Source organism: Molothrus aeneus, chromosome 1 (assembly GCF_037042795.1).
Source record: "Molothrus aeneus isolate 106 chromosome 1, BPBGC_Maene_1.0, whole genome shotgun sequence".
Lineage (NCBI taxonomy): Eukaryota > Metazoa > Chordata > Aves > Passeriformes > Icteridae > Molothrus > Molothrus aeneus.
The window spans coordinates 26,309,048-26,333,423 of record NC_089646.1 but is presented as its reverse complement, the minus strand read 5'-3'; the positions used below and the strand labels follow the sequence as shown (position 1 = coordinate 26,333,423).

The 24,376-nt window shown below is 37.5% G+C and overlaps 1 protein-coding gene across 3 annotated transcripts in view; it reads left to right on the top strand.

Annotated features, from left to right (window-relative positions):
- ICA1 (islet cell autoantigen 1) overlaps positions 1 to 24,376 on the top strand; it is a 66,326-nt gene that overhangs the window by 17,409 nt on the left and 24,541 nt on the right. For all 3 annotated transcript variants that reach the window (XM_066553854.1, XM_066553846.1, XM_066553838.1), the window contains exons 7-8: positions 273 to 396; positions 2,534 to 2,732. In XM_066553854.1, coding sequence (XP_066409951.1) covers positions 273 to 396; positions 2,534 to 2,732 — 323 coding nt within the window. The remainder of the gene's footprint in view (positions 1 to 272; positions 397 to 2,533; positions 2,733 to 24,376) is intronic.

The following is a 24,376-nucleotide window of genomic DNA, read 5'->3' as shown; positions in this document are numbered from 1 at the left end:
ACCCAGCTTTTCCTTTATAAGAAAGAAATAGCACATTTTTCCTGTTGTCTTTTGGCGCTGATGGAATTTTGTGATTCTTGTTAAGTGTATCAGCAAATGTCTCAAATGAATCAGGTCTCCTGTTTACTAAATGCAGGAATTCTGTGAAATTACTTAGTTTTGCTTTGCTGCTTGGACCTAAAGTGACTTAAACTGCTTGATGTTAGGCCAGTTTTTAAGCTGTTAGGAACAAATTAAATAACATATTTGACAACTCATTTATTTTTTGTTAGTTCTGTCTCAGGAAGAAAATGAATTGGGGAAATTTCTTCGATCACAGGGTTCTCAGGATAAAACAAGAGCTGGAAAAATGATGCAAGCTACAGGAAAGGCCCTCTGCTTTTCTTCTCAGCAAAGGTATATGGGTCAACATTTCTGTCTGATTTGCATAGTACTTGTGATAATGGTAGTTGATTCACCAATGTTATCATTCATTTGGCCGTTTAAAATGGTTGAGGAACCAATTGATAGGAAAATTATTGACAAAATCTGCTGTAATATTGGCAATATTAGTGGCTTCTTGAATTTTGCCTGATGGTGCTTTTTGTCCATAGACTTGCTATATCTATCTTCAGATCCCCTGCCTGTGCCTGTTCAGCTCAGTATCTCTAGGGCTGTACTGGAGCTTCTCCAGCAGTAGGGTTGTAAAGGAGATGATGTCAGATCCCTCTCCTGTTTGGTAGCAGTTCTCACTCTGCAGAGAAGTGCTGCAGCAAGCTCACTGTGGAGGTGTCTGGTTCCTACAAGCGAGGGAATGAGTAAGGGAATACTTTTTTCTGGGCCATCGGGTCTCATACATCAACTAGATAGAGGAGAAAGGAGGAGTCTGAATGCCATCTTCTGCTTGAACTTTAGTGTAAAGTTCCCCTGAGAGAAGATCCCAGATCCCTGCAGAGCTCAGGGGCAAGTAAAAGGCAAGGAATCCACATGGACACACAGGCACACTAACACCTGCTGTTAACCAGAGTCCTTCATGTGTCACTGACCCAGTGTTTGTTCTAGGAGTTTAAAAGTAACATTACCTGATGTCATTGTAAGTATTGTGCTCTTTTTCACAGCATTAGGACTATGAAAGGATGAAAATCGCCATCACTCACAAAGGAAAATTCTATTCCATTATGTTTTACAGGATTTTGGAGGGCTTTTAACTACTATGATACTTTCTGGCTTTATTTTAACAGTGCAGTTGTTTGGCTCAAAATGAAGCATAGCATACAGAGCACTGAGAATTTCATGTATTTATTATCTTGGGCTAGAGTTTGGTCATTAGCACCTCCAGTAGCAGTCATGATTGGGATCATTAAGGCACTTGTAAGGCACCTTTGAGCAAAAGTACTGATGGCTTGCTCCTCTATGAAGCATAACTGTTAATAGAAATCTCAACGCATATCTACATAAACTAAACTTTCTTTTGGATATTTTGGTAAGAATTTATGGAATGAGAAAAAGCATCATGGGGAAAAAAAGAACAACAAGTCACATTGAATTCACATATTATTATAGCTCTGGCCCAGTACTTTTTTAAGGCATCTTTTCAAATAAATTGACATTAAAAAAAAAATTTGTCTTTCTTCTTTTGAGCTATCCTCAAACTCTTGTTGAAGTTGAGACTGCTTTTATTGATGTTTCATGCTTGTAGCTAGCTCATTAGCTGGAGATCGAGACAACATATCTTGGGTGCTGGAGCCAAAATTAGAAATCCTCTTATGCCAAGGGACTTCCTTGCACATTAAACTATCTCTCTGCTGGTGTGGGGCTGATTGAACCCATTCCAGTGAGGTGCTGCTGGAAAGCAAGAGGGAAGCAGAAGCAGCAGGAGGAAGCAAAGCAAAAGGAATAATCCTGTCTGGTGTTGAGATCCCATTAGGAGCTGAAGTGATGGCATAGGGAGGACAACAGTGTTCCCTACTGCCTTTCCAAAGTGTGGTTGTCAGAAGAAACATTTAGGTAAATGTGTAAATCTTCCAAAAGAAAAGGTAATGTCCTTCAAAGAAATTGTTTCAGTTACTAAAAAAAAACAAAAACAAAACCACAAAGAAAACCTCAGATAATTATCTACCTGACAGATGACTTATTTATTTATATTTACATTTGAAGACTTAAAAGGCTAATGGAAGTACTTATTGTGATGTTTAGCATGACATTCCTGATACATCTGTAATACTTTTCCAGTATGGTAATAACATACAAGTGATTAAACTAAAATACATAGGCACAGTAGAAGAGGTTTCTTTTCCACTCACATGTGTAATTGAAAAGTTGCTATTTGAACAGAAGAGTTGCAAACAATATTCGTTCAAAATTACTGTTTCATGTGCACCTCCAACCATGTGGTAGAATCATCTGAATGTACACTGGCACTTAAGTGAACTGTGTTGGCTGTGTGTGGTTTTTTTGAGTGCTAGTAAACTGTCAGGAGTTGTATTAATCCTATGTGGAACAACATGTTTAACATGTTCCTCTCCTTCTTGTCTTTGCTTGATGCCCTCCCCAGGTTAGCACTCCGTGCCCCTCTCAGTAGGTTGTATCAAGAAGTGGAGACTTTCAGATACCGGGCCATCTCAGACACGTGGCTGACAGTGAACAGGATGGAGCAGTATCGGACTGAATACAGAGGAGCTCTACTCTGGATGAAAGATGTGTCTCAGGAGCTGGATCCGGATCTTTATAAGCAGATGGAAAAGTTCAGGAAGGTATGAGGTTTCCTAGAAGTGATTGCCTAATGAATGATAATGAAGCATGGTTTTGATTCTTCCAAGGAGGGCATAATTAAGAAGCAATGAGGATGCCATTTATCCTAACCTCTTCTTTGTGAGCTGTAAGGAAAGGCATTTTTTTAGTAGTATATTCAACTTCAGCATACATCTTTATAATTTAAATAATATATCTTTTTGAAGAAGGTTATCTAATTTTGATTACTTAGTGGTGATGCCTGAATGACTAATAGAGGAAGACATGTCTGCTGTCAGAGGGGGAAGGGAATATTAATTTTTGCAACTAAAAACAGTAATAGAAGCGTTCTACCTAATTTATCTGCTGCTAAATTTTGAGGGCAGTTAAAGACCAACATTTTCAAAATTCGCTATAGTTGGATTTTGGGGAGGAGTTGCAAATCTGGAATTTATTTTTAGGTTCCTGATGCAGTTCAGTGTGATTCTTTGGCAACTGTTAAACACTAAAACTGCTAAGGAGGCATTCTTCATAAATAGCCTTCATTCAGTGTCACTCAAGTTTGCTAAACTCCTCCCCTCCCAAAAGACTTGCAAAATCACAAGTCCTAGGTGGTAGGCTGCAATTTTGCTACCAGGTGAGAGTATAGAATTTATTTAGGCTGGTCCTGTCACAGTTCAGGAATGCACATGAGACTTCACATTTTCTAGTGAGGCCCTAGAGCCAAGTTTGTTAAAAGTCTATAATGTTCACAGTTGGCTGTTAATAGATGCTGCCTATCAGGAAGACTTAGGATCTTAGGTATAACCAAGTGGCTCATGCTTTGAATAAAGGCAGTAAAAAAATTTACAGAAATTGTGTGATAATTGAAAGCAGAGGTCTAATAACAGAAACTGTATTAAAGTGTACATGTATATATGTGTGTGGCTTAGAGATAGGTAATGTATAAAAGAGAAAATCCTGTTAATTGATGGCTTAAGCAGTCTGTAAGTGAAAGTGCTTGAAGATAAAAGGTATATAATTGTGGATTTTAAAAGCTTGACTAAACCATCCTAACAGGAAAGGACTGGCATGCATCTAACTGCTATTTTTTATAAACCAAAGTGGTGACAATAGCAATTAAGAAAGGGATGGAACAAATAGTGTCCCAGTTAGTCATCTAATCTTTATTTAATGCTTCAGTACAGGGTATTCCTGTAAGTCTTGTGGCACCAGACATATATTTTATTATGCCCTATGGGGAATGTTTGTAATGGCAAGTTCTTGCAGGTAAAATAATTGCTATGGTCTTGGCCTCAGCTGATTGCTTATGTACATTGTTTGATTTATTAGGAAAACACTTAAAAATGGAATGTTAGAATGAATAAAGCAGTAATGGTAACAGAAAACTGATTTATAGCTTTCTTGCTAAACAAGTGCTGTGGAAAGCATAAATTATATAAATGGCAAAGTAATTAAAATAACATATGGTTTGTGCAGTGAGCTGCTGTAGATAAAAACCTAGATGTGAAATTTCGGACATCTTGAGTTGCTGTGCTTCAAGGTCAGCAAAAAAAAGGTTTTTTTTAAGTTCTTACAAAATTTAGTAGCAAAAATGTGGAAATACTAAGTATTTTTAAATATTTCTAGATCTGAAATAAATTACATTCTGAGATAAAAAAATAAAAGTAGATTCTAAAATTCTGTAGCATGACCTCAAATAGTTAAAAAACCAAACTTGAAAGTCTTCTGAACATTTCTCTTGTCCAACTGGCTGTCGACTGAAAACCTGTCAGTTCACATTGAAATGCAGAGAACAAAAAGCTCTACATTTTTTAGCCAACAAAGCAAAGAAATGCCCCTGGTATCCACTTTCCCACATTTCCCATCTGTGCAACAGGCATATCAAGCTAGTCTTTGAAGATTTAATACTTGCAGAAAGTAAACTTTTTGATTTTTAATCGAGGGAAAAATACTGAAGTAAAATCCACAAGCATAATGTTCCTAGGTAGCTGTTGCTGAGCAAGATCTAAGTTTCTTTTTAGTGCTTAGTGCTTTACAAAAATTAGTGGTGGATTCTGTAGTTCTAAATAATTAGAGGAGTTTTTATTGTCTTTTTTTTTCTATTTTTGCTTGCAGATCTTAATTGTGCCATAGTGTGGCAGTGTAATGCTGAGGTTTTAGTGCTTATTTTGGATCTGTAACAATTTAAGAAGTCATGCTAGTTTTGTGTTGAGAAAGATGTTACAATAACTCACGTAAGGTTTTTGGTTCTTAAATATACCATTGCCAGAGAGAAGCATTTTGAGCTGGAGCTGCATATTGAATGATACACCACCAAGTAGTTAGTGAAGCTAATCCTGTCAGAGCACTTGAAAGAAAGTTTTGTTCAGACTTCTGATTGTAAAAATCCAAAGTATTGCTTAAGTAAACGCTTTTTGTTTTTTTTTTTTTTTTATTTCTAGTAAACAGTGCTGGTTTAATGATCTTTAATGCACCTAGTACATCAGCAGTATTTATATCATTTAGTTAAAGGAATGTTTTTCAAGTATGTAGCCTTTTATAATGTAATCCTTAATGTATCATTATGTATACAGATATGGTACTTGTTTTTGGAGACCAAAGCTAAATCAATCCAGATGGGCTTTTCATACCTTCCCTCAGAATAGCTTGGGCTAAAAGATCAATAGTTGAGTCAGTATTTTCAGAGCTGATAAAATCTGAGTTAAAACACTGACATTTTTGTAGCTCTCTTTTAAAACAATGAGGTACTTGAAAGAATTTTCTAATGCTGTTCTTAAGGCGTCAGTCTAAGTATGCAAGACCCAGCAACACTACCCCTTTCAGAGTGTCTCAGAGCACTGCAGAGCAGCCTTTTTACATTGTTGTTTGAAGATAGCTATGTAATTGTAGCTACTTGAGTCAAACTAAGGAAATAGGTATTTACTTTTCCCTGCAGAGTTCTATAAATGCTATGTAACTTCTTTTTTTTTCCTATTAGCAGTTTTTATGAACAGTCCAGTGCTGTTCTGGTTACAGAGGTCTTCCATCCCAAGTTCAGAGTTTGAAGTGTTCCTTAAGAGCATCTAAACAGTGCTGTGATATATAGAAGAATGTTAATGAGCTAATATCCTTTTACCAAATTCTCCATACTGATCAGGTTTTTAAAGTTCTTAAATCTGGTCTCTTTTATCTGTCTGGAGAGACTGTGCATTATAACATGAACTGTGCTGTGACATTGTAAAAATATAGACCAAATGGCCCAAGTGCTGGTGTCCTTCTCCCAGCTCTGAAAAGGTTAAGCTTTTCCATGCATTTTCTGAGCAGGAATGCAGCAGTGTGTAGGATAAACTGAGACCAGGACACAGCCTTCCACATGCAGCCTTCAGGACACAGGATGATGTGCTGTTCAATTTTGCTTGGCTGTGCTATCTCATGTACAGTTCAATACAGACTTTCTCATCAAACTTGTACATTTCAGTGCTATCCCTAACAAATAAAAAGTGAGAGCTGAAAAGAATTGTCATGCTGACCTTCAAGCTAGCTATGAGAAAATTACATCTGTGGCATGATAGGTTGTTTATCATGCTACATTGATAAAGCAGATTAATCCTTTCTATATTTGTTTTTCGCTTCCTTTGTTCTTGTACTCTGCTTCCCCTTCATTCTGAGGCTTGAGCCAAAGCTGGAGTATCTTTGTAAGTACCCAGTGGCAATGCTGGGCTCCCTGAGACAGGCTGCCCTGCACCTTACCACCCAGCTCTCGGTTTGGGTGCAGATGTTGAGAACTTGCAAGCTAGAAGCTGAATTGTTTGGATACATTTTATCTCCAGTTCTTTCTAGTTATAGTCTTTTATATACTTGAAAGAAAATGAATGTCCTTAAATGTAATTTTAAATCTGTCAAGAGAAAAGTAAAGTGGGAAGAAGGAAGTTTCAACAAGAGCTCAAAATGTCATAACAGTAACTTGAACTGCTGTTGTTATAAATGTACCAATATAGGGAGTGGCTGACCTGTGCAAGCTTTCCTTGAATATATTTTATTTCTTGAAAGTTAAAACTTCTGTGGATAGATGGGAAATAATGAAGATATAAATAAATCTATTGATTAAAAGGTCATAAGGGAATCACTGACTATATGTATTCATTGTAAAGGTCTCAGCAAGTATGGCTCAGATGCATCTGCTGCAGCCTGTCAGGAAGGCTCAGGACCTACAACTCTCTTCCCCTGCTGTCCCCTTGCCTGTTATCACTGCTGGGCACAAGGACATTCTGGCTTGTGTGACGATAAAGGTGCTGTACCAGGTTACAGCATCATCTGCTGCTCCCCTATCCATTAACATCAGCTGCTAACAGCCCAGCAAACCTAAAGGCACTTTGGAAATGTACTGGAGTATTGTTTTAATTTATTTTTTTTTAATTCTCTGTTACTTTTGAAAACTCTTGGAGAGTTCAGAAAATGCAAAAAGTCTACTGAAGGAGAAAAACCAAATATGAAGCTGATCTTTGACGTAAAGACAGAGTTGGCAGTTGCCATCATTGGGAACTAAAGTTCAGTTTGTGGTAAAAATAAAGTGAAAAGGAAATCTGTAGGCATTTAGAAGCTAGCAAACTGAAGAGCAAGTAAAAACAGAGGTTTATAAATAACATTACATGATGGTGTTTTTTATATTTTTGCATTTTTAGTCAAATTATTCTTTTAATGAAAAACAAATTTCAAATCTGTATTGTTGCAGTTCCTTATGAGTGATTACTGGAAAAGTGAATTTAACTTTACTAGAAAAATAAGAGCTCTCAGGAGCTGAGAGTTGAGAATATTGACACTAAACAAAGTTTCCAAGGATCATAGAATTTAAAGATAGAAAACAACTTAAAGATCAACTAAACTCTCTTCCTGCCAGAACAAAATCTGTACATCTGTAATATATTTTCCAAGTATTTTTCTATATCTAATAAAACAATTGATTTGAGGGTGACCCTCTTAGAAGTTTTGTGGTGCTGTTTGCTGGTCATGTTCTACTTGAATTATTAAAAGCCAGCCAAGAGAAAATATGCTAATGCTGTTTGCATCTGCAGATGATATTAAGCTGGAAAATCTTTCGGTTTTCCAACAGCAAAGTACACCAGGATCTTAAAGAAAAATATCTTTGGCCATGGAAGTCACAATGGTGTAAATAAAAGACTCTAAGTTGTCATAGTTACAAGTAGCAGTATAATTGGTGGATGTTTAGAGCCAGCTGGGGTAGTCACTGTTGACCAACCTTGGGTTTTAAAAATTAACAAAAACACCTCTTAAAAAAAAGTTTTAGACAGTAGTCGTCTCTGTTTGCCTTTAGGTGATACTTTCCAATTAAATTCCAACTCCATCTGAAAAACTTTAAGCACTTTTATCTTGAGGTGACATTAATAGAGGCCCCTGCATGTGAGAGAGCACATTGTTGGTGTTTGTGCTCTGGAGGTGTCAGAAAGGTCTGAGTTGCTTCAGTAGACTGTATGCTGGATATGAGATGTGTGGCACTGCAGTGTGAAAAAAGAATGGTGGCTTTCTTCATACCTGCTAGGAATCTGGGATGGTAAAGCCTCTCACATTAATAAATATGATTTTTATCAGCCTTGGTTCAAAATCTTCCTTTAAAAAAATGAAAAAAAAAAAACCCCCACCTATTCTCTTCAGTGATTTGGATTGCTGCTGCTTACTAGAGGAATAGGTGAACTTCCAGGAGATGCAATAATACTCTCTGCAAGGTAGAGAGTATGTGTCTCCTCTAAAATTAGTAAGATGATGTCAAACTGCACTCTGAGATCCACATCTTAGTGTAGCAATGTGATAGCAGAGATAAGGGTAACAGCCCACTCTTACAATATGATGATAAGCAACACCCACACACATCTCTTCTTGTGGCATGCCTGTGCCATCAGGAGTAGGTTTGGCTTCTTTCTGGTAGGGAATAGCAGTCAGAGTAGGGGTTTTGAAGTCAGGTTTTTAAATATGAAAGTGTACATGTGTTGGAAATGCTAAATTTAGTGATTTACTGAGAAATTAGGGTAGGGAAAGACAAAGCATATACAAAGTGCTCTTCACTCAAAATTGTAGTTGTTGCTTTGTGATTATTGCATCTCCCTGTAAAAGTAGATGGAGTTCCAGTGCTGAGTATGTTATCTTTGAGGAGTTTCTGCTATAATGTTCTTTCCAGCTTCTCCAATATCATATTTAGTAACATTATGCAGAGAAACCAAAACATTACGAGATACGTCACATACAAAATGCCCAAGCATTTTTAGGCAGTTAGGAAAGATATACCTCTTTTGAAAAGGTAACCTTTAGGAGAAATGTTCTTCACAGTAGAAGCATTTTATAGTCTTACAACTTTAAATTACCATTTCAAGTACCATTTGTAAGGCTCAGAGTACATAATGATACAAAATCAATAATTTTCTGAAGCCATTTCTTGTATATTAAATATCACTGATGATTGTTACCGAGTTAAAAGCAAAGTAACAATGTGTGATGGAGATGCCCTTTTAACAGCATAATAACAGTATGCCACTTAAAAATAGAAACAGACTTCTTGGAACAGATTACATCATCTTTAGAGGTACTGCTTGTAGAATATGGTTGCTTCCAGAGATTAATGCTTACCCTTGAGAAATGGCTCATCATCTGTTCAGTTATTTTTACAAAAGAAGAATTTGAGGTGAGACTCTGAAAAATGGCATTAAAGTAAAATAAAATTAGTCTGCTATTACTCCTCTAGTCTACAGATACGATATAGTTTTTTAACCTTGTTTCATGTGACCTTGCTGAAATCAAACAAGGCAGATTTGGGTTATTTGTACATTTTCAGTACATTTGTACCTGTATTTATGTTGAGAAAAGGTAGGCAGGCACATCCTAAAATTTTCTGTTCACCTAAATAACAGAGTAAAAACTGTTTCAACAGAGTACAATAAATCTTCAAAAAAAAAAAAATCAGTGATGTAAATCAATAGCCTTAATTTTATGTAATAGTTGGTTTTGGTACCAGTATTAAAAAGACTCTCTCAAATATGGTGTGATAAAATTTAAACTCCAGGAATTTTCTCAGGCCTAATAATTATAGGAATGTGTAAATATTGAATTTAATATTGGATTTTAAAAAAATACAGGAATGGAACAAAATTACCTGAAATATTATTCTGAAAATGGGAAAGCAACAATGATTGCCTCGACAATTTCTATTGCTCATGTGAAAACTCAAACCCTGCAAGCTGGTCTATGTGGGCAAAGCTTGTTACCCATGTGGATCATTTTGTGAATTCAGAACCTAAATGAAGTGTAAAAAATATGACCAGAGTAGGCTGTGAAAAGAGAAATGAGATTTGGAAAATTCCCTCAGCCTTAATAATATGAAAAGGCTAGGAGGATAGCTAAGGAAATATTTTTTAAAAATAAATGAAATACAGATGTGACTGAACTAAGAGAATTCTGCAGAAGTGAAGAATAAACAGGAAGGGGAATACAGCTGTTGGGGAAAACAGTGTTTACACAAGAGAACCAAGCTTTTCTATAGTCGCCACTGCCCAGGAATTCTTCTTATACTTTCCTAAAATGCTTGGGCACATGCATAATATAGTCCATCTGCTTTGACTTCATAAGGCCTTAGCTGTTCAGTTGTATGTTGCATAAGCTCTGAATGATTAAAAAGATGCTGTGTTTGATTTTTCTCCTTCACATAATGAAACCAAATTAGATAGGATTAAAAAAAAACCCCAACAAACAGAAAAGTACTGTTCTAACCAAAAAATGGCAAATATACCACCATCTCTGATTCAGAGTTCTGCCTGAACCCTGCTTAGATTTCAAATGTTGTTTCATCTTTAATAGCAGGCTGTGAAGTCTGAAGAGCACCACAAAAAGATTTGTGTCTTTTTTTATACATTTGTACTCTTTCAGAGTTTGTGTCTTGACAAAATATAATTAAATTGTTTTGATGGAAACAAGCCATGCTTATTGATATATTAAATGCCAACCAGAAACAGCAATAACAATGCATGGGCTTATTTACAACAGACTTTGTGTTACAAATGAATTGTGATTATTTGTGGGTGCCATTTTATATTCTGTGCTGAAAGGTTAAATAGAAAATGAAACACAAAACCTTGACTTACAGGACTTCTGCATTAGCACTGTAAACAGGATGGCTTTGCACTCAGGACAGTGAGAGCATCTGGGGACTGAATATTAAAGGAACTGGGTAATCATGTTGATTTTGTTAAAGGTGCCTTTCTTAATGTTGGTGTCACATGTAGCTATGATTTGCAACATGTGTCAGTGCCATTCCCTGACAGTTTGTACATCTGTTCATCCCACTGCCCTTTGCAATGGCTAAGGAGATCATACAGGCCAGCTCACTGTTTTACAGTGAGCTTTCAGTGGGGATATTGTTACTGCACCTGAATTTGAGCTTTTCAAGTCCCTTTATTTAATTCCAGCGTATTCACCCCTCCCATCTGCCTCCTCAGAGGAGATGCAGATTCAAGTAACAATCTTGCTCAGGCCTTGAAGAATTTAATTTGGATGCAAAGAAATTAAAAATATGAATTATATTTTTCCCTATGAGGACACAGTACCTGAAGGAGTCAAGAAGACCTCCAAATTATCTGCATTATCTAAGATAAACTGAATTGTATAATTATTAGATTAATACAGTCATGAGTCTAGTAGACATATTAGTTTTATGCTATATTACAATATTCTTTACATCACCTCTGGTCTTCAGTGTTCAAAAGCAGTAATTACCTGTCTCAGTTTCCTGCAGGGGCTGGCTGTCTAATTGCTCTCCACTTGCCAGCATTCCCCCCTGTACCATGTATGGCAACCATCCTTTGCTCTCAGGTTGTCTAATATGATTAACACAAGTGAGTTATGATAAGATCAGCAATTCTTAGTACATTTAACACTTAGTCCAGGTTATGCCTGACTTATGCCAGTTTAGAACTGTATGTGATCTTTCAAACCTGAAAGACCATATTATTTCTTCATTTTTGCAATTTTTCTTGGTTGGCCTGCTTCTTGCTACAAATCTTTGCAATAATTTTTAGCAACTCATAGACTTGGATCATACCAATAAAACGTGACTCTTTATTGTCAGACTATACACCTGTTTGTAAATTGGGAGGGTGCATTCAAATACACTGTGGTGGTAATGACTCATGTCTGCAGAGTGACAGATGTATGTTCCCTACTGGAACTCCATTTGGGGCTCATAATGTAAAAGTCTATCCCCAAACTCTGAAATAATGCTGTTTAGATGAATGTCATTCTGTATTCAATTTAAGACTTAGCTGATCATTAATATTTTCTTTGTATGTCCTTACTTCAAGGTCCCTGTCAGTGTCAACAAGTGGTTTTTGGTCTTTTTTTTCTTTCAGCCTGGTAAACCACACATTCTGAGTTGGACCAGAACTGAAACTTGTTACCAACAGAAAGCTGAATCATGTATTTAAAAGGCTTCTTAAAGCAGAAGAAAAGCAGATGTTTTAACAAGGCTAGAAGTTCATATTTATTGCCTTCATTTCATTTAAATTATCATTTCATGTTTGTTCCCTTTTTAAAATAATTTGCACATTGATCTAAGCTGTAAAAATGAACACAATGGCTGTGAGGAAGCTATCCATAATAATAGTATCAGGAGCATGATGTGTTCTCTGCTCACTGGTAATCTGAGAGCAGCCAGGAGGTACAAGCTCTGAGAGGTGGAGCTGCTTTCATACAGTTTATGCCTGTAATGACCCTGTGTGAATGAGCTGGGAGGAGAGGCTGTGTGCATTCCAGCTCTCAGCTGTCACATATCTCACTGCATTAAAACTCCCTCCTTTGGTACAGTTTGAAGTTAAACATATTGACCATAAGTAGTTTGTCTCTGTACTGGTTAAAATAGGAGGAGAGGCCTCATGCAGCCAGCAGAAATGTCAGCTGGGTTGCTGCTGCTGGCTGTATCCCTTTATTTCCCCATGAATCTTCCTTGGGAACACAGGCTACAGCTTTTTGGATCAAAGCTGCTTTGAGGCCAGGTTCTGTCCTGCATGAAGTGTCGACACATTCATTTGGAGTTGATCTATTTCTGCACAGTCAGGAGATAGAGAAGTTGCTTGGCAACATGTAAGGAGTATGGGGCTATGTATTTGAAGAGTAGGGGTAGATTTTTCTAAGGGCAAAGACAGGAGTATGTATGATCTGTTTTCTGGGGAAAATGTATGGCTGTGCAGAGATGCTGCTTTTCTGAAGGGTGATGCCTAGATGAAGCTGACCTGGTGCAGAACTCTGTGTAATCATGCACTGTGTTTTGAACATAGCATCTATCTATTTAGCTTAAAAATGAATTTTCCAAAACTTAAATTCAAGTCAACCACTCCTAATTTGAAATAAGTCTCCTGTAAACACACTTAGCATCTGTTTAATTCAAAATTTTTGTTAAAACAGCTTAGCTAACTTGCAGAAAAGTTGCATATCTCTATTTCTTGGGGTGTGAGCTCAAAAGCTCTTGAATGTTTTAAAATGGAGCGACTTGGGAATGGATTTTTTCTTTGCCTGAATTTTTATGCTGTGATGTGACCATAATTTTTATAATGATTCTGAATGTGGTTCTGAAAAACTGAAGACTGTTGTTGCTTTCATCTTCTTAACTTTAACAGACTTTCCTTCATTTTACAGTAAATAGTGCTTGGAATTCCAGAAGCAGTCCACATCATGTATTTGAGAGTCAGCTGCATGCTGCATTTGATAGAATTTTTTTTTAAGCTGATGTATTTTCTGTGAATATTTCTTTGTATATTTTGTTGTAATTGTTTTATTTTAAGCAGTTGGATTCATATTCTGGGTCTGCACTGTGTGTTCTGTTTGTGAAAGCTGTTGTGAGTCTTTAAGCTAAAGACTCTGGTTTTTGGCTGGATGAACTTGCTGGACTGTGGATGCAATTTTGATCAGGGCTGTGTCCAGCTGCTGGATAAGTGGAAGGATTCTGTAGAGGCATTGCTGCATTGCTCTCCCCAAATGACACACTGTGTCTGCATCTTGGCCATGCTAGAGGGGCAAAAATCAGGAAGGAGCAGGAAAATGCACCTTAATTCCTGGTAATTCCTTAGAAAAAAACTTCAGAGGTTTTCTGTTGCTGTTGAGCTGTACTGTTCAACCTGTGGTGTTTCGGTTTTGTTTTTTTCCTATGAAGGGACTAAATTACTTTTTAATAATGGAGGAGGAAGTATATGTCTGTTGCTTTAGGGCAGCTGTTCAGGATGTTGTTATTTAGTACAGAGCACTGTATTGCTTGCCACAAATAGTTTTCATGTCTCAGAGAAATTTAATTTGGATATAATGAAACTTTGCTGCTTCTAAGAGGTGTTTGGATCCATGTCTTTGCACTATTATAATAGTGAGAGTAGGGAAGAAAATATGCCAGATTTGCATCAAAAAAGGTTAAAACAGGCAAGGAAAAAAACACAATTCTCTTAAGACATCTAAAATTAGAATATCTTGTTGGTTGAATAGCAGAGCAACTTTTTTCATATAAATTTAGAGAACATGTAGTTGATAGGCCTGTTCTGTTGAAATCCACTTCACTAGGCCATCTCCCTCAGAAGGCACTCCCACCACACTAATCCCAGCCCTTATTCTAATCGAAACAAGGAGCCTACTCATCCGCCCATTAGCACTGGGTGTACGCCTAACAGCCAACCTCACAGCAGGCCACCTTCTCATCCAGCTCATCCCTACAGCCACAACAGCCCTATTCTCCACAATACCAGAAGTTTCACTCCTAACCTTTCTAGTTCTCTTCCTACTAACTATCCTAGAGGTAGCAGTAGCGATAATCCAAGCCTAAATCCAAAAGCAGGGCTGTTTCAATAATATTTATTTTTAGCAAACTACCCTCTAAAAAAGAGAGCAAAAAATTAGTTAGATTCATTCATTTCCCACAGGTTTCATGTAGACAATAGCACTGTTTAGTATTCCAGCCCCCACCTAAATACCATGAGTAACCATTTCACTTGGCAGACAACCATCTGGAAAGAAGAGAGGAGACTTGTGGTGCATGTTGAAAGATAAGCTAGGCCTGTCCAGGTAAATCCTGTAGGTTTTGGCAATTAATTTCCAAAATTCAGACCTCAAGTCTTTATGTAGATTTTTTTCAAGGGAGTAAAAAATTTTTTGAAAGATCTGATCTTCTCTCCATACTGCGGTTGTATTGTAAAAGTGTTGGAGCACCTCAAAATTGCCCCCACCCCTTCTCCTGGTGAATCTGTGTGAATGTAAAGCTTACATTCTGTCATACAGTTACAATATGTGAAGCATTTCCACGGCATTTCTGTTGCCTAAACATGTTGGGCATAGGCAGTGCTTGAATATGCTCTGGCGCCTCTAACAGTTAAAAAATTCTGTAACTCATGATTTTGAATTTCTGTAGTAGAAAATCTGCAGTTACGCAGGTGTTAGGTTGGAAAAGCTAATTTGAAGTATCTGTGCTACCTTAGATCACAGAACAGAGAGTTCTTCTGGCATAAGAGGATGCTGTGCTGGTCTGAATCCAGCCGAGCAAACTCTCAAACTCTCCTTAACCTGCGAATGTGCCTCAGGATTACTTTATTCTTCAGACAAAAATCTACTGGCTGTGCACCATCTTTCTTCACTGGTGCCCAATGGTAGCAGCCAGGGAGCTGCATAGAGCAAATGCACAGTGGTGATTTCTTTTAGTACTGTGGCCAGTGGAGACATCACAGGACATAGAGTTTGTTTTCCTGTAGAACTCACCAGTTGCCTTTTGAACCAAGATAAATTCTGGCTATCCCCAATGCATGGCTGTGCTCAAAGACCTGCCCTGCAGACACAGATGTTGTGTAAAGATCACCTCACCTCATTTTGTGTTCAGATGGCTTGTTCAGTATAATGCTCTCTGGTTCCTGTGTTGGCTGAAGTCTCATCTTTACAAGTTTTGTATCTGTGATATCATGGCCTTCCATCATACTCCTCCTTACTGTTTTTTTTTTCTGGCCTGACAAACCCTCATCTGTTGTTCTTTTTACATAAACCAATTTACATATTTGGTCAAAAATTTATCGTTGCTTGCCTTTTTTTCCCCATTGCTGAGCCTAAACTGATCTGTGTTTACAGATCCAACTTGGTTTTCAGTTGAAGAAAAATGCAGAGTGAAAAGTCGTGTCTTTGTGTAATATTTATGGAATCACATGCATAAAGTGTGAGGAGGTCCTCATTTTTCCCCATCCTTAAAGAGACACAAGAGACTTGAAAAAGGTACATTATAAAACAGCAGGAATAAACACAAGGCTGGGAAGGAAGTGAAGCAGTAGGAAAAAAAGAGAGGAGTAAGATAAATGTCTATGTGTTTGCTTAAAGGAGAGAGGGAGAGCTATTCAATTATGGTGATAAGCCATCATTGAATATATCAGAAGATGGTACAACCAACCTTTGTTTTTTGGAGGGGAAAAAAGGAAGAATATTCAAGCCAGCCATAACCTTTTATCCTCACAGGGTTCAGAGAATTACTCACATCTGCTTTCGGTGGTTGTGAAGTAAGCAGTTCTGGCCATGGTTTACTCATTACTGCCAGGCTGTAGTTGCATGGTGTGTGAGCCAACAGGCTGAAGGCAGTAAAATTTTTACAGGCCAAATACTGAAAAACTGAAGAGGGAAATGTGGCAGAAATGTGACACAAAGACCAAATTTCATATACTCCTGGAAAAAAAAAATCCACAGAGATCCTGATGTATATCCATGGTCTGGCGCTTCAGTAGATGTTTTTAAATCTTTTAGAAAAAATCTTTTGTTGGGATTTAAAAATAATAGTCGTTAATTCAGTGTACCTAACAACATATTTTCCTACCTTAGGTTTTTCTATTGCTGTTAAAGTAGCAATTGCATCAAAGCTCATTAAGCACATTGCTCCTTAACATGACATTCTCCTTGACCCTGACTATAGGCCTGAATTTCAAACTGGAAGAAAAACACATACCTCTGACCCAAAGTAATGAGAGGATAATAACAGAGCTAAAAATTAGGGCGAAGTTACATAGGCAGGAGAAAATAAAAGCATGAGGCTCTATGGTTAAAGGAGAGAACAAAGAATGGTAGTTGTACTTCATCTGTGATATATTTGTATCCTGAGTACAATGGCCTCATCTTCAGCGACTGGGGATGCAAACAACAAAAGAGTGTATGTTTGAAGTGCTAGATTAAAGAGTTCTTTTGTGTATTTAATCACAATTTCATCTCTTTTGTATATTTAATTATTTTCTCCCAGCAGCAAACTGCTAATTGCAGCTCTACAACTACAGTTGAAAGCTTTTAGCAAGAGGTTTTTTTGAAGATCTCATGTAAAGATGTAGCTTAGCTGTAAGCCAATGGTGTCTCTTGGTGCAGTTTGAGCAAGCACAGATCACAGTCCACGTCTCTGGATTGAAAACCTGGAGAGTAGAGTATCAAAAGTATAAGATGTGATACAGAGACTAGGGGAAGCTACTTAAGATGAGGTGTTTCTAAGTCAATCTGTCTCATTTAACAAAGACAAGATGAAAATTAGTTAGACCATGATACAGAAGCTGCTGAAGCTCCTCAGTCTTTTCATCGGGATTCTTTTTCAGGAATCATGGCTTGGAAGCTTATACTGGATGAATTAAAAGGGTAAATATGACACACATTCAAATACTTATGGTTATTATTAGCAACAAAGGAAATAATTTTCTGGGTGTTATTTGGGTTGGGATTTATCAAACATAACTTCAGACATGTGCTCTGTAGATGTCTACACCTAAATTGATCAATGAGAGTTCCTTTTATAGTCCAGTAGAGAGAAACAGGGTAATATGAAGTGAATTCTAGTGTCAGTTGTTTGTGTTTGCTAGATCTCCATCCACTAACACAGGCACAAGGTAATAAGGTGGATTTCAAGGCCTGAGCTAGACACACCTAGCATACTTTTGTGGGTGGAATGCGTGCCTGAGGGCAAGTGCAAGAGTAATATTTTGTGATGTTCATCTGCTGGTTTGTACTGCCTTTAACCTCTCTGATGAAATACATAGCAACTCTCCAGCAAGGCTTCTCTGGAACATCTGTAGAGCTTCCCAAAGCTGGCTTAGGTATGAGTGACCAAGGGGATAGGTGTGTGCACAGGGACAAATTCTGGTAAAAACTGAGCCAAATAGTGATGAAATTTTGATGAGTTATACTGGCTCTCCTCAAGAACTGCCTTAGACCGTGTCCTAATAGGACATTTGAAAATCACAAAATTGGAGAAAATATTACACTTTTTAGTGCTTCTTGGAGTTTAAAATTTTGCCATCCACAGATACAAAATTTTTCTAATAAAATGTTTTTAACATACAACAAAAAAAGTAAATTAAGTGAATTGTAGCAGTTTTGAATGACAGAGTTTGCATGAAAGCTGCTGGGTTTGAGGGAATAACATTTTGGTTATAATGTGACTTTCTGACTATTTTTTTTTCCTCTAAGCTTCTTCATTGTATCATAAGGAGAGTAGAGTACAGGTTTAAGTCATGGAGATTTGATGGTTCTGACTAGAATCAAAAATGTCAGCATTAAATGAAAAAAACCTTTTAATCAACTTATACTGACTTTATGGTCATTCTGTTTGTAGACAGTGGATGTTTTATGTTGAGATTTCTGGCAGAGAAACATGATCTGGTGCCAGTAAATACAGGGAAATGCTGCTACTGTTCTACTAATTCATGTTAAGATGCATTTGTCTATATTCTGTTATGCAGCAATATAGCATTGCTTCTGCCTTTTTTCTTTTTTTGTCTTCATTTTCTTTTGTCTACTTCAGCACTCTTCTTCTATTGCTTACACTGATTCCAGGACTGTTATGAACAATTAAATCTAAAAGCTCTGAGTAATTATGGCAGGTAATACTCTAGTAGGTATTTGCAGTTATTTCAGTTGGCATTGATTTCATTGGATTATGTTGGCTATCACTGTGTTTTAGTGCAATATTTTAATTGTTTCTCACAATGAATGTTTCAGCCATTAGAAAAATGGTCTTTGGTGGCTTAAAAGATTTTGTATTGTCTTTTATTGAGATAGACTTGCATTGTTCAAGTCTGTATATAATGGGAGATTTCTACCCCTTCAGGACATCAGAAAGTTGTATCATCTTCCTTTCCAGAATCTTTCACTTGCAATGCAGCTGACCTAATACATCTTTAATTCAGCTTTCACTTACTGGCTCTCTCTCCATGTGAATTTGCCGATATATTTAAGGTTCCTCAAAATGCAAACATAAGTGCTTTTTCAAAGCTGACATGCTACTTGTTCTTTTGTGGCAGAAAGGCACACAGTACTTCTTGTAGAGTCATAGAGTGGTTTGGTTGGGAGGGACCTTAAATATCATTGAGTTCCAACTCCTCTGTCATGGGCAGGGACCCCTTCCATAGAAGGTGTTTGGTTGGTTTCCAGAGTGAGACATGCAGTGGTAATTAGGTCCTTTATATGAGTTGCAACATGACTGCAAATTTTCATAATCAAGCCTAACAGAGTGAGATGCATAGGGCTTTTGCACAAGCACAGACAATCATCATTAAGTCCAAAATGGCAAATTTAAGAAATGTATTACTGGAACTTGGTCTACACTAAAATTATCTTAATTCAAATGTCAAGAATAGTTTTGTTTCATGAACAAATGTGATGTTCATCTGCTCAGCTTCAGACTTGAGGATATCATTTGGATCTGTTTATACTGTCCAAGTAGTTTTCCCTTTTAGCTAGATGTGGCTCACTTTAAAAATTTCATCTCCTCAAATTAATTTCTACCAGTGTTTCTCATCAGACCATAAATGAAGATTTTTAACAACCAGGGTTGAAGCAGATGACAGAAGTATGCCCACTCTTCTTTAACCAGTGTTTTTATGTGTTATTCTAAAAAAATGATGGAGCAGAGATTAATGAATGCAATAAATACTCTTCCAACCCAAGGGAACAGTTGAATCAAAGTGTAGTCTGCAATATGTAGAATATACCAAAGCACATGGAAATCAGGCAAGGCGTTGGAAGTCTGTATCTTGCCTGTGGAAGAGTTACAGGCATTATTTTGTATAAAACATTGCCTTTTCTGCTCTCTGACTGCACATCATCAATCTTGAATTAAAAAGAAGGGGAAAAATAAACCAGCAAGTAGTTAGTTATACTCATGTGAAAGTGTAATGGGTGCTCCTCATCAAAACACCACTCAAACTATGAAATTACTACAGTTTGTGAGAACTGAGAATCTAGTTCCTTATGTTTTCTGTGCCATATGCAGAAACGCTGTAAGTTGTGCTATATGGTAAATACTTGGTCTTCAGACTGCAGTTAGATTTCATTATCATGTAATCTTTACAATGATCAGGTATGCCAGAAGGTGCTATACTTATTTAACGCAAAGATTTGCATTGATTCCATCTGCTGACAGGGTTTACCCAGAGCCCCAAACAGGAAGTTTTGCTATATTCCAGGCGTTTTTCCCCCTCAATTTACTTATCCCCTCCTTCCAGCCTCTACACACAGTGTGCATGCTTTTCAGATTGAGTAAGTGAGAGGTTGGGTGACAAATTAGACTAAAAGCATCTGTTTCTCCTTCTATGCTGGAAATGCAGAGACAAAAATATACTGTACATAAAGTGAGTTAGTACATTTATCCAACATAATTTTGGAGATGATGCTTCACTAGCTGAATTGTCCCTGAAATTAGGCTACTACTGAAAATACATTTTGCATTTTATAGGAGACTGAAAGAAAATAGTAACACAGATGTACTGTAGACAACATAAAGACGCCTTGAAAGTACATGGCCAATCTGTATTTTAGTAATTGAACATATTGAATAGAGATTTTTAGCTGGGTCTGAAGATTTTTTTTTTAATGTTATTATGCTTGAAGATTAGAATTGTTCTGTTTGAATAAAGGTTTTCAGGATACTTGCTGGAAAGCAGCTCTGTGGAGAAGCACCTGGGGGTACTGGTGGATAACAAGCTGTCCATGAGCCAGCAATGCCCTTGTGACCAAGAAGGCCAATGGTATCCTGGTGTTCACTAGGAAAAGCATTAACAGCTTGAGAGAGATGATCCTGCCCCTTTACTCTGCCCTAGTGAGGCCACACCTGGAGTGCTGTGTCCAGTTCTGGGCTCCTCAGTGAAAAAGAGACATGAAGCTCCTGAACTGGGTCCAGTGGAGAGTGACAAAGATGATTTAGGGACTGGAGCATCTCTTATGAGGAAAGGCTGAGGGAGCTGGACTTGTTCAGATGCTGGAAGAGGTGACTGAGAAAGGACCTGGTCAATGTCTCTAAGTGTCTGAAGGGAAGGTGCAAAAAGGATGGACCAGGTTCTTCTCAGTGGTGCCAAGCAACAGGACAAAAGGGACTGGGCAGAAACTGATGCACAGGAAATTCCACCTGAACATGAGGAAGAAATTCTTCACTGTGAGCACGAACTTGCACTGGAGCAAGTTGCCCAGAGAGGCTGTGGAGGCTCTGTCACTGGAGATACTCAAGAACTGTCTGGATGCAGTCCTGTGCTGTGTGCTCTGGGATGGCCCTGCTTGAGCACAGAGGTTGAACCAGAGGATCTACTGTGGTGCCTTCCAACCTGATCCATTTTGGGATACTGTTTAGGAAACTGTGTTAGCAAATATTTGCCCTTACAGTCAAGCATTCTAGAATCTGACTTTGGGCCCCCAGGATTTAGGATTGTAGCATTTCAGTCCTTTGAAATTATTTCAGGTTTGTCTGACATCTTATAGTTTGTCAAGCTGTTGATTGAATAAGATACTGCCTGCCAAATTTATGTTTTCTTGTGTGCTCTTTATGAATATTGTACTTAAGTGTTTGCATTGGGAAATTAAAGGCAGATTGTGCCAGGTTGCTGCTTAGAAAAAGAGCAATAATCTTTTTTATGCCAAGATTACTGTAAGATTTTCTTGTATGATATAATCTCACATCTAGCACCTGTAGTTTCAGATGCTTAGAATCTCTTTCATCGTAAAATGCTCAGGTTGTGTTTGGATCAAGGCAGTTCTCCTAGGGTCAGTAAAATCCTGACAGTTTTCAGACAAGGATTTTCAAGAAATATTGTATGTTCAGCATTAATAAATTTAAATATATTAATAAAAACTTGCAGTACTGAGACCACAATGAGGTTCTGTTTCTCATGTCTTAGAGAGCACTTGCAGAGAAAAGAGAAGATTAGTATGTATTATATCAGCTTTCCCCTGAGTAGAGAACCAAAGGTTCATTCTGATAACTTGTGTAGTATTAAGTAGATTATGCTTTGTAAGCACTAAGGTTTAATACCTAATTCCTGAAGCCAACAAGTAATCTCAAAAGATGTCTAATAATAATAATTTTAATTGAAAATGCATTTATTGGCACAGATAAAAAGCAAAAGGTCATGCTGATGTAGTGTGTGATGTTCTTTCTTAGTTGTCCTGCACTGCTGCTGAAAAAGGGAGAATACTTCTGCTCAATAAACTTTCAATATATCAAAAACCCTAAAAACATGCTTAATTTAATAGTTTTCATAATATCACATCTTTCCTAGTTGGCAAGAGAAATGTGTAGCATTTGGTAAGGCAGCATTAAGTATCTTGAATCATCTGTATGAGTGTGATAAACATAAGGGTTTGTATTCCACATTGTATTGTGGATCACCTCTTTCTCTTTATGAGTGCTTTAGTCTTTAAAAGAGACACTAATTCCATGTTCAGTTAAGATAAATGCCAAACTTGTTCTTTGCAAAATGTCCCTGAAGAAAGACTGCAGGAAGACTGCAACTCAAACTATTCAAGTGCTTTTGTTTTATGGATTTTTTCTCCTTTCTTAAGGAGTTGGAGTAGGAATTCATAATTCCATTTAGTAGTACTTCCTTTTTTAAAAATTGTGGCTCACCATCAGTGGCAGAGTATTCATAGTCCCCAGAATTTACATTCTTTGCTTACTTGAACTTTCAGTCTACAAAGGCACAGCTTTTCTTACTGTGCTTTCACCAGTGCTATGATATACTGAGTAGGAAAGGGATTCTGTTCTCAGCTGCACCACTGTAAAATATAGTTATATATGTGACACATTTCCATTTACATCAGTTGAATTTCTCTGGATTTTCATGGCTGTAACTGAGATTAGTTTTTTCAAAGCCCAACAACATCTCTTACTTAATTCCCTACCGTTGCAGCAATTCTTTGTGGCAAAAGATGCGCGTAATCCCATATTTGGATTTCAGTTAGTAGTTCCTTTTTGCACAGGCACATGACTTTCTTCACAGCTCTCCTTTTCACACTGAAGTTGTAACTGTGCTCTCAGGCACTTGCAGCTAAAGCAAATAAAGGATTTGAGGACCTAACACAGGCCAAATGTCTTTATCCAGCACTGGATAAAGCTTCTGCACTTCTCCTGACACTGCTCCTATCTTCCTCCATTGCTGCTCAGTTTTGGAGGTCCATAAGCTCTTTAACCAGGTGCTGTTTGGACTAGACAGATGTGCCTGGGATGGCGCTCCTGGCATGCATAGCATGGTGCCTTGCTTGAGCTTCCATCAGGCACAAGCTAGAAGTGTAGCAATCCTTGGGGATCCCAAACTAAGAAGCAGCGTCACCTCATGCCAGTGTAACTCTGACTGGGTGGGGCTTTTCATGACATTCCATACCTTATAGTCGGTATCTTGGCTGTAGCTGCTCCTTGCTTTCTGTATCATAGCTTAGCATTTGTTATCAGAGGGATGTTTTACTCATGCTTAGAGCACTGGATCCAGTCAGATGTTTCAGTTGTCTTTGTTATTACTAGAACTCAGGATTTGTTCACTGATGGTTTGGTGGAGTTACCCTGGAAGACTTCCTCTTTTGGATGAACACAGTAACCACAGAGCTATTTTGTAAAAGTAGAGTAGCACTGCTCTTTACTAAGAAAAGAAAAAGTGTTTGCTTTTTTTCATTTGGCATTATCTTTTTCTAAATCTCACCTGTAAGATTCTGCATTTATGACAGATTTTGAATTGTGGTTGTTTCTTCTTGTGAACAAATGAGGCTGATGTGCAGTATTGCTTAAGCAGAACTGATATGATCAGTGAAACAAAGTTGCCACGTGTCCAGAAATCCAGGAGACCCACAATTTGTATGAGTAGGTCACCAAATGAATTTGTGATACAGATCTTTGGCTGGTTTTCTGCCTGGTTGGAGGTCTTGAATGCTCTGAGATTGGGAAAATAAGAGCAGAATTACAGTAAACATAACATTTCAGATGGCATTATGAGATGTCTGTATTTGTTCTTGCTGCAAAGTTCCAGATTCACTTCTGAAGATCAGGAACAAGTTTGACAAATCTTGGACTGAGTTTGGGTATTCTGGACAAAATGAGTTTATTCTCCAAGTTAGGCCAGAAAAGGAAAGAAATGTATTATTTACTTCAGTAGTTTCTTTTCATTGTGAAACATTTTGGGTTTTGGGTAAATATTTTGTTTTAATTATGAATGAGTTATAGGAGATTCATTATCTTTTGTCATTTGATTGTTTCCCATTCCGTTGGAAGAAAATTATAACAAAACTTGTTTACTGAATTCAAACAAATACCTTTCATTAATACAATATTTTGGTAGTGTGCAAAGCTGTCACAAAAATGGAAAATCCTGGATACTAAATGTGTACATCAACTTTCTAC